Raw genomic sequence first — 16,526 nt, 5'->3', positions numbered from 1 at the left:
ATTAAAATTCAGAATGATCTGGACGAACTGGAGAAATGGTCTGAAGGAAACATGATTAAATTCAATAAGAAAAAATGCAAAGTACTCCACTTAGGAAAGAACCATCAGTTGCACACATATAACATGGGAACTGAGTGCCTAGAAAGGAGTACTACAGAAAGGGACCTGGGGGTTGTGACAGGATCCCCGTGCTGCAGCCTTGGACCGTGGGACTGCTGTGCTCCCTGAACTCTCTCCAGCCTGGGCTCTCTCTCACAATGCCTCGCTAGTGATCAGCAGCAACCCCCTCCAGGCACTGTTATCACTCAGCACAACCGCATGTCGAGCCCAACACCCAGATAAATTGCATGAATACTCCCAGAGCCACTCATGAATCACACAGAGAAAGGCACCAGCCCAATCCCGCCCCCACAGCTCCCAGCACCGTATCTCAGGAATATACCATCTTGCACTACTCAAGACGAGCAATGCAGATTTATTAATTGGTTCACCACTTCTTCAATGGAAAGTGGATATACACCAGCCTTTGCAAAACCTGAGCAGATTTGCCACACACCTCATACAAAGTCACTGGTAAAGATAAACAGTAAAACAAATGTATTGACTACAAAAGATAGATTTTAGTGATAGGCAAAAAGTCAGAGTTAGTTACCAAAAAGAAAAGAAAATATAAGCACACAGTCTAAACTCTCAATCCTATTAGACCGGGCAACATCTAGATTGAGCAGTTTTTCTCAGCCCACTGGATATTTCAATCCATAGTATACAGATTTCACCCTTGAAATCTGGGCCAGTCCCCTCAGTTGGAGTCTTCAGAGTGTCCTTGTTGCTTGCAGCATAGGTAAGTGCAGGAGAAAGGCCAAGCATGGGCCCCCTCTGTTCAGTTTTATACCCTCAGTCCATGTGCTTGGAGAACACAAATCCAGGCATGTCTGGGTGGGCATTGCTGAGTCTCCAGGCAAGGTTGAGCAATTCCCCTGGTGTGGCCCCATGCAGGTGAGTAATTGCATTGTAGCTTCGTTGCTGGACAATTGTTGTTGATGGGTTGTTTGACACCCCGCCTGGATTTTGGTTACTTTCCTTGCTGTTGCCTCTGGGGAGCTAATATCTGGCTGCTTCCCCAACTTAGAGCATGTTTTAGTGACAACCATACAACACAATTCTCATAACTCCATATGTATTCATGATATACATATATGGACAGAGAAATAACTTTCAGCACATCATAACCTTTCCCCTGATACCTCACATGGAATGCTTTTATGCAATATCACAATTAAATACAAATGAAGAATATGGGGGTTACAAGATGCTCTCCCAAGGTATAGAATGTCACAGGGGTCATAGTGGATCACAAGCTAAATATGAATGAAGTACTGTTGCAAAAACAGCAAACATCATTCTGGGATTTATTAGCAGGAGTGTTGTAAAAAAGACATGAGAAGAAATTCTTCCACTCTACCCCAAGCTGAATAGGCCTCAGCTGGAGTATTGTGTCCAGCTTTGGGTGCCACACTTCATGAAAGATGTTGACTGTTGCAGGGAAAGCGCACCCCATCCTGTCTTTGGGCAGGGTGAGGGTAAATATTTCACTGTGGCTGTGTCTACACAATCACCCCTTGTTTTGGGGTAGTGTGGCCTTGGGGCAAAAGTCAATATGGCCACCCTTTCTCTCAGGGTTGCATGGCCCAATGGCTAGAGCCATTGTACGCCCTCTCCCACAGGGCTGTGGGACCTAACCAAGTCAGTATGGCTAGCTGGTTCAGCTGGGTGTATGGCCAGCAGCAGTATGACCTCCCGGTTCAGGAGGGCTGTGTGGGCCTAGCGGCCAGGGTCAGTAGGGCTGCCGTCTCTTAGGGCTGTATGGCCCAATGGCCAGAGTCAGTATAACTGCCGCATCAGTAGGATTGTATGGCCTAGCGGCCAGAGTAAGTTGGGCTACCATCTTCAGTAGGGCTGGGTGGCCTAGTGGCCAGAGTCAGTAGGACTACCCTTTCTCAGGCCCAATGGCCAGAGTCAGTATAACTGCTCATTTCAGTAGGGCTGTGTGGCCTAGCAGCCAGAGTCAGTAGGGCTGCCTTCTCTCAGAGCTGCGTGGCCCAATGGCCAGAGTCGGTACACCTGCCCACTTCAGTAGGGCTGTATGGCCTAGTAGCCGGTCAGGGGAGTAGGCCCCCACCTAGGGGTGGCGACCGGATAGGGGGACCCAGGCCCTCCCTGCTCCACCGGGTCCCAGTTCAGGGCCCTGTCAGAGGCAACTATTCTCGCCAGTGGTCAGTGGGGAATCTGCCCAAAATATATTGACACCACTCATCACAATGACCTGAGCTACTTCTTACCCTGTCCCTGGCGCAGTGGTTCTGGCATCTCTGGGGTCTCTGGACTCTTCAGTCTATGTGGATCGGTCACTCCTTGGGCGTTCTCCTGGGTCTCGGTGTCTCTGGCTTCTGCCATCTCGGGCTTCAGCTGCTCCCGGATTGGAGCTTGCAGCATGCGGTCCTCCCTCTTCTGCAGTCAGCCCTGAATAGGCTGAGCTGCTCCCTTTTATACCTATTTCCCAGTCAGAGTATGCCCAGCAGGGCCAAGGGGGTGTGTCCTCCTCAGCCCAGAGAGTAGAATTAACCTTTGCAGTACCAGTGCAGGGCAAGCACATCCCGTCACATGGACAAATTGGAGAAAGTCCAAAGAAGAGCAACAAAAATGATTACATGTCTAGAAAACATTACCTATGAGGGAAGATTAGAAAAAATGGGTTCATTTAGTCTGGAGAAAGGAAGACTGATGGGACACGATGACAGTTTTCAAGTACATAAATGGTTGTTACAAGGAGAAGGGAGAAAAATTGTTCTCTTTAACCTCTGAGGATAGGACAAGAAGCAACGGGCTTAAATTTCAGCAAGGGCAATTTATGTTAGACATTAGGAAAAAACTTCCTAACTGTCAGGATGGTTAAGCACTGGAATAAATTGCCTAGGGAGGTTGTGGAATGTCCATCATTGGAGATTTTTAAGAGCAGGTTAGACAACACCTGTCAGGGATGGTCTAGATAATACATAGTCCTGTCATGAATTCAGGGGACTGGACTAGATGACCTCTTAAGGTCCCTTTCAGTCGTACAATTCTATAATTCTATGATTCTCCAAAATACCATTTTTTTGGCACCAACACTATAAATTGGAAAAGAATTGCATGAAGTGCAACAGCACTGGGTAAGTGCTACTATAAAAATATAATCATTTTCCTTTGCTAATAGGCTTCTTTAGAGCAGTGGTTCTTCATGTTTTTCCACTGGGAAACCAAAACTACCTGCAGTTGCTTGCTGTAACCCACCAAATCTCACAATCCTTCATGCACAGAAGGACTGAAGTCCAAATAAGAAGTTAGTTTTTATGTCCTAAAACTGGGTGAAGGCTGGATGTGGTGCTGGTGGGCCAGCATTCTTGGCTGACCTGAGGGTCCCCCACCAGGACCCTCTGTCTTGCCCTGTCACATAAGCCCCTCATTCCTGGGCTTGGGTCAGCCTCTGTCGAGGACGGGATTTTTGTTCCACTGCTGCTGGAGTTCTCCAAACCATCTCCAGTCTTGTCCCAATATTACTGGGTGGACCAGAGTGGTCACTAAGCTGACTCGGCAAGTCTCAGTGTGGCTCTGTACTTCCAATTGCACTTTTCTCACGGGGTAGGGCAGCACATCCCTGTGGATGTACTGGAGGTAGATAGTGGGGTCCCACCATGTAAGGGGACTCCAGAAGGCTAGTCCACATGATTGTCTAGCTACATCCAGAGTCCATCATGCCCATACTTTGGTGCCATTGACGCATACTGATAGCAACATCTTAGTCGGGCCCTGTTTCCAGGCTCGGGTGACTGCCATCCATGCCTACCCATAACTGGAGTCCACAAACGGGCACTCCCCCTGAAATGTCCCTGCCATCCACATTCGAAGCATTTGCCCTTTGGGGTCATTGTTGGCTGGCCTGCCTCTCATGCAGTGGGTCCTCCTGATGGGGCATATCCCCCTCTTTGTGGGCCCTGGTCCCCCCTTCCATTCTGCCTCTGCATTTAGGCCTCTCCCTGTGGCCAGGGGCACTTCCTAGGATAACAGCTGATGTAGATGTTCTCAACCTTCCTTCCTAGCCCGGCCCCTGCTAGAGGTCAGAATCTTTCTTTCAGGGGCACTGCCCTTGGTGTCAGTGAGGCCAGCCCCTCAACAGACATGTAGATCTCCATTAGAGTCATGGCCTCTGCCAGGGTCGACATTGGATGGTGCTTCACCCACTCCTTTGCCGCGGCTGGGAGAATATGGATGAACTCTTCTAACACAAGAATTTCCACCACCTGCACTATGGCCTGTTTTTGTGGGTCTAAGCAGTGCCACTGGTCCTTGAGACACTGGGCCACCATGCAGGGCCAGGTATCTCCCTTTAATAAACCTCCAGTAGAACATATCAGGGTTGATATCTAAGTAGTCGAGTATGGCTGCTTTTACCTTGGTGTTCTCTTGTGCTTCAGTGGGGTCCAACCTCCAATAGACCAATTGCACAGGGTTGGTCAAGTATGGGGTGATCAGGGTGGCCCAATGTTCTGGTGGCCAACGTGCCACGGTGGCCACCCATTCAAAGGTGATCAATAAGGCTTCAGAGTCACCTCCAGGGCCCATTTTCATGAGCCAGATGAGCAGCTCAGTGGGGAGGGCATGTCCTACAGGCCCAGGAGCTGTGATGTGCATGCCCTCTGGGGCTATAATAGCATCGCCACCTTCTGGATCAGGTGTTCTTGTTTTGCTTGGTGCTGGGCTGCCAGCTCCCAAATTATCTGTTGTTCCTGGGCAGCAATCTGTTGCAGTATCTGTCCTTGCTGTTGGTAGTTCTCCAAAATCCATTTCAGTAGCTTTTCTATATCCATGGCCTCTTTAAGTCATTCAATCAGTGGTCCAGTGGTCCTTTTAACATGGCTGTTGCCCATGTTCTCCACCACATATAGGAGGGGGTGGGTTTGGGTCCAATCCCAGCAACATCACAAGGTGGCAGTACTCTGAGTTATGTCACCTAGCAGTGAGCATCGATGGCTGGGAGTAAGGAAACTCAGCCCCTCCCTAGTCCTCTGGGTTCCAACCCAGAGCCCAATGAAGCAGTAATTCAAAAATGTGCAGCCTAAGAGTTGGATGCATCTATGTCTCCTCCCTGGGCCACTTCCTATCCCAGATTCTGTTCCTCTGTTGGTGTCACTGGTTTGCCTCTGAGTCCCTTCTGGAGTTCTCTCTGTCTGTGATCCAAAGGATTTTCCTCTCGCATTCACAGCTCATTGTTGCTGATCTCCGCAATTGAAAGGCCTGTGGCAGCTTGGCATTGAGGACTAGGCCCAGCTGCATGGGGCCTCGGGGGCTTCTCGCCGGAGCCTGCAACACACAGCTGCTCTCCTGCTCCATCCACCCAGACTGAGCTAAACTGCTCCCTTTGAGCTCAGCCTCCACCATGAGCATGCCCACCCGGGGTGGCTGGGCAGGGATTTCTGGGCCCAGAGCTGCTCCTTAATCCTTACTTCTCCAGTGTGGGGTTTACACCCCCATCACAGTACCCCACTGAGACCAAGACTGTGGTCTTCCAGGGGAGGAGATTTAGTTGTGGGTAGCAGAAGGGACAGCAGAGAATTTAAGCTATTAGCAAGGGATTTACCACAAGAGCTTGCATATGCCAGAGGGATTTCTTTCAGCCAATGTCTAAACATGTCCCACAGACCATAACCTTATCCTTGGTTTTAAATCTTCTGTCTTTCCCAGGGACTGTTTATTGGATGTTTGAGGGTCTGGGTCCTAACAGAGTCTAGTGTAGACCCAGTACCCTCTCTTTCCCAGAGTGTTAGGCCTTCCCTAAGTGAAACACATGGGGGGAAGGGGATATCCTTCTTTTGCCAGATGGAAGTGGAATACTGGACTTTATCTGACCCTGAAAAAAGAAGGGAACTGACAACATTTCTAGAAAGAAATCAGCAAAGGGAAATAGAGCTGGGATTACCAACTGGGGCATTTAGGCACACAATGAATAGATTCCATGAGGCTGACAAACTACTTCCTTCACAATCAATAGATAGGAATGCTTTTAGTTACCAGATTTATGGATGGATAAACAGAATTAATTTGTTCCCCTGACTACAAAGTGAATTTCCAGCACAACTAAGGTCACTTCCGACAATGAGTTTGAAAAATGGGCCTAACATGCATAACTAAGGGCTGGTCCCCAGTTCGAACCAAGATACGTGAATAATGTAGCTGAAGTCGAAGTATCTTAGTTTGAACTTAAAGGTACTTACCGCGGGTCCACACGTGGCAGGCAGGCTCCCCCGTCGACTCCGCCTACTCCTCTCACGGAACAGGATTACCAGCGTCGACGGTGAGCACTTCTGGGATCGATTTATCGCGTCTAGACAAGATGCGATAAATCGATCCCAGAAGATCGATTGCTTGCCGCCGAACTAGCAGGTAAGTATAGACGTACCCTTAGTATGTTCCACCTGGGGGATGGTCAATTATTTTTTGTGACGGTCCAAATTTCTTGGTCAAGGTATAGTCAAGGTCCAGACTCCAGAGAAAATAATAAAAAATCCAATAATAATAAAAAGATTTTGGCATCCATTCAAAAGCACCTGACGGTCCAAATTTGGCCCACGGTCTGCCTACTGACTACCCCTGCACATACTAGCCATTTATTTTATGTGAACCCATATAAAACACTTACATCTATTACAAGTTGTCTCTCCATCTGAACTTCAGATATTTGATGTTCTCTGCCATTAGCTGTTTGATCTTCGATATCTTCATCAGCAACTCCACATCGACTAGGTGAGTCTGTATCAGCTGCCATTTGATAAATGATGTGTTGAAATGTAGAGGAAGATTTAACAGGTTCAATTTCATAGTTTAAATCGTAAATCTTCAAATGTCCCCTGAGAATTGCAAAATTGAAATGTGATTTAGAGATTTGGAAAAATTGAAAAATTCTACAAAAATATTAGATCTGGTCCAGAATTTTCCATCTGAAATTATTTTTGAGATATAATGCAGTTTTTGTAGAACTTTAACAGAAATTTCCTCCCTTCCCTTCTAAAAGGAAAGTGCTATTGAGAGACAAACATTTCCGATTTACAATCAAATATCAATGTTCTTGGTAACGCTGCCACCTTTGGGAGGCACAATTACAAGCCAGAAGGCCCCCAAATGGTCATTATGCCACAGATCAGTCATTACCACACTACATACTGTTTTAAAATCTATAAAATAGAATAAAAAATTAAGATGATAAATTTGTGATTCTAGCCCTATGCAGTGGCAGCAAATGACCCTTAACATGGTCATTAGCATGAAATCTGCATTAGGAAAAAGTAAAAGGGCACTAACCTAGTTATTCTGTTATGTTAAATCTACCTTCGCATTTCAGAAGAAGAAAATTCATAATGTTTGCAATCTAGCATACTGAGGAGTTTACATTACCAGAGTCCAGAGCAGGTGCTGAGGACGGCAACAGATTCTGGGACATCCTCCACATATCCAGAGTAGTAACAATCATCCTGCAATGTCCAAAAAAAAACGTTTTTCTTTTCTATCATTAATTTTAGTCAAATAGAATAGCAGATACTAGTTACACTAAATTAAATATACACAATGCAAAGGCTAATTTTTTTTGGCATCTGATTTCAAAATGTGATTCTAATATGAAAAATGACTGTATAAATGATACCTTTTCACTCAGCAGATCTGTTCTCCTGTGTACTCAGATCTGCTGACTTTGGTGTCAAAACCAAGTTTTGTTCCTTTACACTCATGTTAACAGTGCAGAGATAATGCAGCTGAAACAGAGTGAGCTTCAAAGAGAGGTTCTCAAATATTATACCTTTCACACAATTAATTCCTAATATATTACTATTCACGCTTCTGCTACCTTACTATCAACAGCTAGTTGAAGATTTATTTACAGAAAAGGAGGCCTATTGGAATTGACATGAATTTTTCTAATGCAATCATGTCCAGGGAAGGTGAAAGAAGAGGGATAAACCAGATTCAATTTAACTCCCAAACTATGCAACCTTGCTTCACCTGCTCCTTCAAAAGGTTTAGGAAAGAGTACTGGTTTATATGAAAATCTGACACCATCTGTAACAAGCTTCTGGTACATAGGAGTGTTATCAAGAAACTGAAGTGAAAATGCAGTCTTATTTGTGTATTTTCTTCCTAGGAACCACCATGTCCAGACAAGGGCCTGTTCCCCTTCTGCCCACCAATTGGAGGCAGACCAATTCCAGAACAATATTTTTCCTCTTTAGAAGACAACGACATTAAAGTTAAGTACTATTTTATTCCAGTCATTTCCAACAGAGCCTTAATAAGAGATTAGGGGATACTTCTTTAGAAAATAAACCAATCTTCTCCTTCAAATTACTTAAGGGAGAGTTGGACTGTCAGATGTGGGGGATTCTAGAAAAGATACAAGCGTGAATGAAATTTCCTATTAATTGTTTATTTATACTATAGGAGGGCCTAAATACCAAGAGCATAATCAGGGCCCCATTGTGCAGACACCATTGTAATACTTGGACACAACAGACCTACTTCTGTATGTGAAGCACAGGACAGCACGGATCATACAAAACAGTAAACATTACATGCAGTGTACCTGTCTTAGTTTCCTTACCACACCAGGGTATTCTTTGGGATCAAGTCAGAGTCCCTTGGGTTGCACAGAGTTCTTAGAGCCATCTCGGCTCAGAAAAGCAGGCAGGGCCCCCCTGCATCATAGGGCTTCTACATTTTGGGTGATTTTGCTCCCTCCTGCTCTCAAAGCCTCCTCCTTGTCTGGTTCTCCGTGTTTCTGTGCAGCTTGCTATTTTAAATCCACCCTGGCTTCCTTTAGTCTGTCTTTTGGGTAATTTTCCATTGCTCTTTCCTTTCCCCTTCCCTTCAGGTGAGTCAGCTAAGCCGATTTCCTAAGAATGCAGCTCACCCATTGTTCAGAGGGTTTGTTCCTGAATAGAGTCATGGAGTCCTAAGCACCATCCTATTATATTTCTGCCTGATGTGAACCTGCTACAGGATCTGTCAGCAATAATATATCTACATGCATATAGGCACAGCAGGTTTTCATAGTACAACTTCCCAAGATGGACCAGAATTCATAAATTGTACAGACATACTCCCAATCCATCACATTTCTCCCTTATTGAAAGCACTCTTGCTTGATTACTTGACCGGTACTCCAGAGATGTTTTGGCACCCCACCTTCAGACAGCACATCTTATGTAACTACTTATTAATTCAAACTTAATACATGCATTCAGTCATTAAACAGTTCCAATGGTCATGAAAACATCATAGTTAGGCTCCTTCCTACATTATATAAATCTCCTCCCTCATTATGCTAGGGAAGGGGGAACTAGCTGCAGAGTTAGCAGGCCCCCATATGCTAGTCACCCCAGTATTTCTGATTGGCTGGGGTGATCCCAAGATCCTTGGGTCTCCTTCTGTGAGAAGAGTGGTCCCGGTGCTGGGGCGAGGTGGAATCTACTCACTTTCCCCCAAGCCCAGTTCCCATCTTCACACCTCCTGGTGAGAGGTGAGGTGTGTTTCCCCCTCCATCTCCCTCAAGTTTAATTACATCATGACCAAATAACCAGAAGCTAGAGATTAAAGGGAACTTTTCCACCTCCTTTTAATTTACACTCCCCCAGTGATTGTTTCACACCCAGCTGGAGCTTTTCCCACCCTTTGGTGAGTATCATGAATGTGGCAGCATTTTTTACCACTCTTAGCCTCACTCGCTCCAGGGGAGTTCTGACACTTGGTACCTTTTGTCTGTGCCTGAGTTTCTCTTTTCCTGCAGTTTCCTGCATCTGTCAGCTGTGCCATAATCGTCCCTGCTCCCAGAGGAGGTCTGGTCCAGAGCATCTCCTAGCCGTACCAATATCTCGCTGCTCCCAGCTGAAATCTGGGCCACAGACACAGTCAGCATTGACTTATTCATAGATTCATAGATTATAGGACTGGAAGGGACCTCGAGAGGTCATTGAGTCCAGTCCCCTGCCTGCATGGCAGGACCAAATACTGTCTAGACCATCCCTGATAGACATTTATCTAACCTACTCTTAAATATCTCCAGAGACGGAGATTCCACAACCTCCCTAGGCAATTTGTTCCAGTGTTTAACCACCCTGACAGTTAGGAACTTTTTCCTAATGTCCAACCTAGACCTCCCTTGCTGCAGTTTAAACCCATTGTTTCTGGTTCTATCCTTAGAGGCTAAGGTGAACAAGTTCTCTCCCTCCTCCTTATGACACCCTTTTAGATACCTTTTAGATACCTGACTTAGGCGAGGGTAGACAGAGATCTCACCCCACAGCCACTGATTCTGGCCTTGACAGTTTGTACCTGAACCTTCAGAGGTTAACCATATTACATCATTACGCAGATTAACACATCAAGTGAAATAACCTCCCATGTTCCCACAGTCAGAGTCCCAGAACATCCTTTGGTGTCCATATTGACTCAGGCTAAAGGCAGAGCAATGGGATTCATTCTACCCCAACCTGATTGCCTATTAGCCCCTGTTTAGGCATGTTGTATGTCCTTCTTCCTTGATTCCAGGAGCATGACTTGACTCTCTTCTCCTATTTGAGCCAGCTGTGTTTGACCTGGTCAACAAGGTTCTGTTGATCCAATTTGCTCTGCTGGCCACCAGCTCCAACCATCTCTCCTCCAAGAACATTAATTTCCACTCCAGCATCCGCAGCTCTGGACCTCTCGCCCTTCCTGTTACATCTGCTGAATTATCAGTGGAACAGTCTCTGGCACCATCTCTTCGGTCAACTGCTTTCCTTGCAGGAGAAAAAGGGAGCCCTTCCAGCTTATGGTCTGGAGCTAGTGCCCCATCCTGCCTCAAGGCATGAGCACCGCATGGTCACCTAATCAGATTTCTTCTGATCAGCAGCAATGCACACATGCTCAGAAGCTGCTCTTTCATGAAGTGTTCATAATTCATGCTTGCTAATTAATTTAAACCTGAGACAAACTAACAGACCTGCTCCCGACTTTCAGTGTAGAGCAAAAGTATTATCCCCCACCAAAAGCGTCTTAAAAAAAACTTCACAGATTAACTTGTAGATCCCATCTCTGCTACCATTCTGTCATAGACCCTAGCAAGCACCCCCTCTTGGCCACCTATTACGATTGCTGTGAGGGGAATCCAGAGCAGCAGAGGCTTAAATGTTCCAATCACCTGTAACAAATGTTAATGGGGAAAGAATCAAAAGGGAAACAAAGGGGCTGAATTAGTCCAAAGAAAAAGGCCTAGTGATGTCACTCAGGGACTGTGCTGAAATCATGTCAGGTAAACAAAAGTAGTATGGGGCCAGAAATCAATGGTCCTAAACTGGTGTGTTGCAAATTAGGCCTAATTAGTGAACAAAATGAGGGCATGGGCTATTCTGGTTACCACTCCCTTTTAGGATCCTTAAAAATAAAGAAACTTTGGGGAGAAATCATGATTTTAGAAACGTATCTGCTGGCTGGAAGACAGGAGGACTGGGAGGAACAAGCTTCACCATCATGGTTACAACCCCCACAGTCTCCTGGGGCCCCAGGATACACCATAACACTGTGCGACATTCACCATTCTCATCATAAGAGATAGCCTGACCAGACTGAATGACAGACAAAGAAGGACTCCAGTATCACCACCTCCACTGAATCTGGCTAATCCTGACCACCATCTGAACTGTAAGTCTGTCATGCCCCTTCCCCCATGCATCCTTTTCCTTCCCCACCTCCTTTCTTCTCTTTCCTATCTCTCTCCTTTTGTCTTTTGTTCAATAAGTCTGGCTTAGCTGGCCAAGACTATTTTGCAACACAGCTATAAGCCTATGACCAGAAAGTTAGTGAAAAACAATGCCCTAAACCTCCTGCTGGGTATAGGAGTGTCTGATAAGAATATGTTTTGTGCCTGTGTTTCTCCAGCAATGAGGGTGCAAGTAAGAGTCAGCACCAGAGACAGAAGCTGCATTTCTACCTTTGCTATTGTTTTCTCTCCTCTTTTGTATGTGTGTCTCATTTTTTGTGCTAAATGTAAGCGGGGGAATAGTCCCACTATTGTGGGGAACTTTCCTGGCTTATACACTACCCCGGTGAAGTGGGCTAGAGAAAGGATCTGAGTCCTCACTCCCACTTTCTTTACCCAGAGCCCTGCCTGACCTCACACAGAAGACAGGACCCCCCTGGCCTTCCGGCCCCCTGATTAGCCTGCCCACCCTGTCAATTAGGCTGACCTGGAGCATTGGCCTCTCCCCATTATTCCTGGGAACTCTCAGTCTCAGGGTCCTGATTTCCCATTGCATAGAGTGAAAGTTAGAGATGCAGGCATTATATACTGACACATGGAGAGAAGGGAGTTACTTCGCAAGTGTAGAACCAGTGTTGACAGAGCCAATTCAATCAGGGTGGATGTAGTCCACTCCCAATAATAGATGAGGAGGTGTCAATTTCAGGAGAGGAAAAGCTACTTCTTTAATGAGCCAGCCACTCCCAGTTCCTATTCAAGCCCAGATTAATGGTGTTAAATTTGCAAACGGATTTTAGTTCTGCTGTTTCTTTTTGAAGTCTGTTTCTGAAGTTTTTTTGTTCAATGATAGTGACTTTTAAATCTGTAATAGAATGACCAGGGAGATTGAAGTGTTCACTTACTGGCTTTTGTATGTTACCATACAACCTAACCCCTGGTGTAGACACTGCTAGGTCAATGGATGAATTCTTCCAGGTGGCAGGGGACCCTGGCAGCTGCAGGCAGCAGGGGTACCCCACAGCCCCCAGTTGCTGCAGGCAGGAGGCGGCCCCACAGCTCCCAGAGGTGGGCTGTGGAGGACCCTGGAGCTTCAACACACAACCCCTGGTGGGGCCCCCGGAGCTCCTAGCTGCTGTGCAGCTGCCTCGCTGCAGGCGGCGTGGAGACTTGCAGATCCCCACTTTGTCACAGATTTTTAGTCAAAGTCACGGGCAGGTCACAGCTCCTGTGAATTTTTCTTTATTGCCTGTGACCTGTGCATGACTCTGATTAAAAATATCCATGACAAAATCTTAACTTTATAGTCTGGCATATTCTTATGTATCAATAGAATAAGTGTACCCCAAGATTTATCTGGGTGAGGAAATAAGATTTGGGCATGGAAGGCTGGGCACTGACATGAATATTCAGGATATTGCCAAGATCCTATAAGAGGGCAAACCACCATGTGGAGATATCCTTCTTTTAGCTTCAAGTCCTCTTTTGTTTAGCTATCAGCTCAGCGTTTGCAATTTAGCTGAGCTACTCAACACTTGACCCTGATCTCCACCATCTTGAAATTGAAAAACCTAGTCTATCAGACTCATTTGGCATGCCAAAGACGAGGCTGGTCCTTTGTCTCCCACTACCAGGTCCTTAAGGAAAGGTGTGAATATTCTAGTTTAAATAGCTTTTGTAAAGGGATAGTACCAGTACTTTACTACTACAATTATTTTTTTTTTTGGCTCTGTGGTTTGGAGCTTTGATAACTCTTTCCTTTATTTTAATAACAATTCTAAAGCCTGACTTTGTTCTCAGTGTGAATGTCCTTGCCAGACACTCTAAGGGCCCATACAAAGTATTGAACTCTCTACGTTGTGTAATTTTGTAGCCCCATTTTGGGATAAGAACCTAAGTATCTTCTGGTCAGATAATTGGTGAGCCTATAATAAATCAGCCCTATAAAAATCAGGTTAACAAATTACTTCAGTGGGAAAAGGACTGAGCCCTTCCCATCATCATACTTTCCCAATCAACTTCCTTCTATAGGTCAGCAAGGCTGTTGGCCCTCCAGTAACTATTCATTTGCCTCTACATTCGTTGTATACAGAATGCAACCACCACTCCCTAACAATTTGATTTTAAAGCAAAAATATTTTGCAGCTATTCAGGGAAGATGAGCCCTGCTCACTTGTAACAAGGGAAGAGGGAAATGAGAACAGAGAGTGGGAATGGCCAACAATGTTTTAAACTTTTATTTTAAATCTTTGCAACTTTCAGCAGTTTGACAACCCATTTTCTTCATGTCATCCCCTCTTTCAGTTAGAATTTGGCTAATAAATTTTAAAAATTCAATATTTTACCTCAGGATTATTATCCATGAAATGTGTAGAATGTAAGCGAGGAAGGCCAAGGAAGAACTGGCAGAAGACAGTGACAGAGAATACTGAATGCTCTGGCATCACCCGCGAAGAAGTACCACAACTAGCAAGTGACCTTAAATGAAGGAACTCAACTGCTCAATGTGTCAGCTGCTCAGAAGGAACTAAAGTCTAAGGTAAGGTAATTAACCAGGGATTTATTAACCATACCTTGGGTTACATTCATCCTCGTTCAGCCCAGGACATGGTTGTCTTACTCCACAGAAAAGTCCCTCAAATTAGAACTCAATTTGAAAACCCAGGAATTTGTTACCAAAACTGAAAAACTTCATCCATCTAGTCTTTAGAATATGGCAGTTTAATTTTACTCAGAATTGTACATTAGAGAATACATATCTTATGCTTACCTGTATATATGGATAATCTGTTATCAATTCTTCCTTCTCATTGTAAGTAAAAACTGGGAAATTTGGGGCTATGAACATTCTGAAAATAAAAGATTTAAAAAAAATTAGAAATCCAAAAGCAGGGGACCCTGCTGAAGAAATATAGATCATGCAAGATGGCGCTTGACATAAATTTAGGATAGTCAGTCATTAGGTAAAATTGGTTATAATTAGTTTTGCTGCTGTTTGGCAAATTAAAGTTGTTTTTCTAAAAAGAAAGGGCGTTGTTTTTCTGTCAACTAAAACCACAAAACTAGTTCAAGCTAATTAAAACTGCTTTGAGAGGAAACTAGCAACTGTTGCATGAGGATGTATCTGAGACAAGCAGAACACTAGCTGACACAAATATGTGCACTTGGCATTTAGGCACAGAATACAAAAAGGAGTATTTGAGAATCAAGGTTTAGCTCAGCAGGCCTATTAGACAGCCAAGACCACGGGACACCTGGATGATATGATGGGTCTTCCTCCTAGCTCTACCGTACCTAACAAGCCATTCTTTAGTCTTACGGAAACATTATCATAGTAGGGGTTTATACTGACGTTGAGTACAGCATACAGGATGTACTTCCTTTGGTAAGAAGCTGATCAGTTTGGGAAATAAAGGTATTTTTGGTTAATTGTCTACTCATACCCTAGTCTTAAATATCAGATCCAAAAATTCCAACAATTGCTGCTTGCAGTCTCGATGCATGTGAACTGTTGGTTACATAAGCTCTAAGGCCCAGCTCCTCAAAGGTATTTAGGTGTCTGTCTCTCACTAAAGTCAGTGGAATTTAGGTGGCGAAATACCTTTATTTAGCCACCTAAATGGTCTTATATGAATCGACAGTCAAGACCCAGTCCATTCTGCAGATGTGAATTTGCTGCAGAATTCTCTTCTTGTCACAAAGCTGTGCTCCAGAATCTATGCATTAATTACAAAAGTATTCCTAGTCCTCAGGGTTATAAAGAAAAACTTGAATTGAGTGTACCTGATGCAGAGATACCATTATACTAACGCACAAGATGATGAAATGATATATCCAGTGTGTCCAATGAACCAGTGGTACAGGGAATAGAATCCCAAATCCAGTGCTTTATCTACTGGGCATCCCTCACAGATTTCCTAATTAAACCCAAGAACACCTCTTTAGACAGTTCTGTATTATTACACACATTGAAGACATGGCAACACACACACACACACACACACACACACACAGAGGAGTTTTGTATGAATGTGTTTATAAATGCTGGATCTGAGAGAAACGTAGCACTGAAAGAAGCATGTTTACTTGGAGCTTTTCCAGTGCTGACAAGGTCCACATCCAATATAGAAAGAAATAAGAAAACTCTTCAATGAACTTTAACCTGTATTTACAAAACACTCTGAATAAAAAACACTCTGTGCTCTTAAAACATGACTTTTCTTGCTTTAAGTTTTGAAAATTCAGTCACTAGTTTTTAGATCCAGTTTTCCAGCTCTTTCATGCTCTATTGACATTGTGGCAAGTCCAACAAGTCTCTCTTGCTACATTGTCGAACGCAGATATGTTTTTAACAATTTTAACTTTGAGAAGCTACGTTCCCCACTAGCTACGGAAAGTGGCAACATTAAAAGAATGCGTAGAACTATAAAAGTGTTTGGAAAACTGTCTGAGAGTTTATTTTCACAAACAAACTTCAGTACTTCTTCAGGAGTGGAATGTTTCTTAAGTCGTCTTGAAAAAGCCTGAAGCTCACTACACAAATCTGTAGCATCAATGTCTTTTGAATTTTCATGAGTCAATGCCAACTCCAGTTTTATACAAAATTCTCTTATCTGTTTTGCTGTTTTCTTTTGCAACCTGTGGATATCATATAGAAAGCCAAATACTGTTAAATATTTGCTAGGTCTCGGGGTGTCTGCTAAGACCGATT

General features: G+C 44.4%; 1 protein-coding gene across 1 annotated transcript in view; it reads right to left on the bottom strand.

Moving 5' to 3' along the window:
• The window catches only part of LOC117873308 (disintegrin and metalloproteinase domain-containing protein 20-like), a 188,197-nt gene that overhangs the window by 156,200 nt on the left and 15,471 nt on the right, over positions 1-16,526 (bottom strand). The window contains 3 exon segments of the mRNA XM_034762535.1: positions 6,734-6,941; positions 7,486-7,562; positions 14,586-14,664. Coding sequence (XP_034618426.1) covers positions 6,734-6,941; positions 7,486-7,562; positions 14,586-14,664 — 364 coding nt within the window.

This window comes from Trachemys scripta, chromosome 1 (genome assembly GCF_013100865.1).
Source record: "Trachemys scripta elegans isolate TJP31775 chromosome 1, CAS_Tse_1.0, whole genome shotgun sequence".
NCBI lineage: Eukaryota > Metazoa > Chordata > Testudines > Emydidae > Trachemys > Trachemys scripta.
Note: the sequence above shows the minus strand (reverse complement) of the source record. Positions and strands in the feature narration are given on the sequence as shown.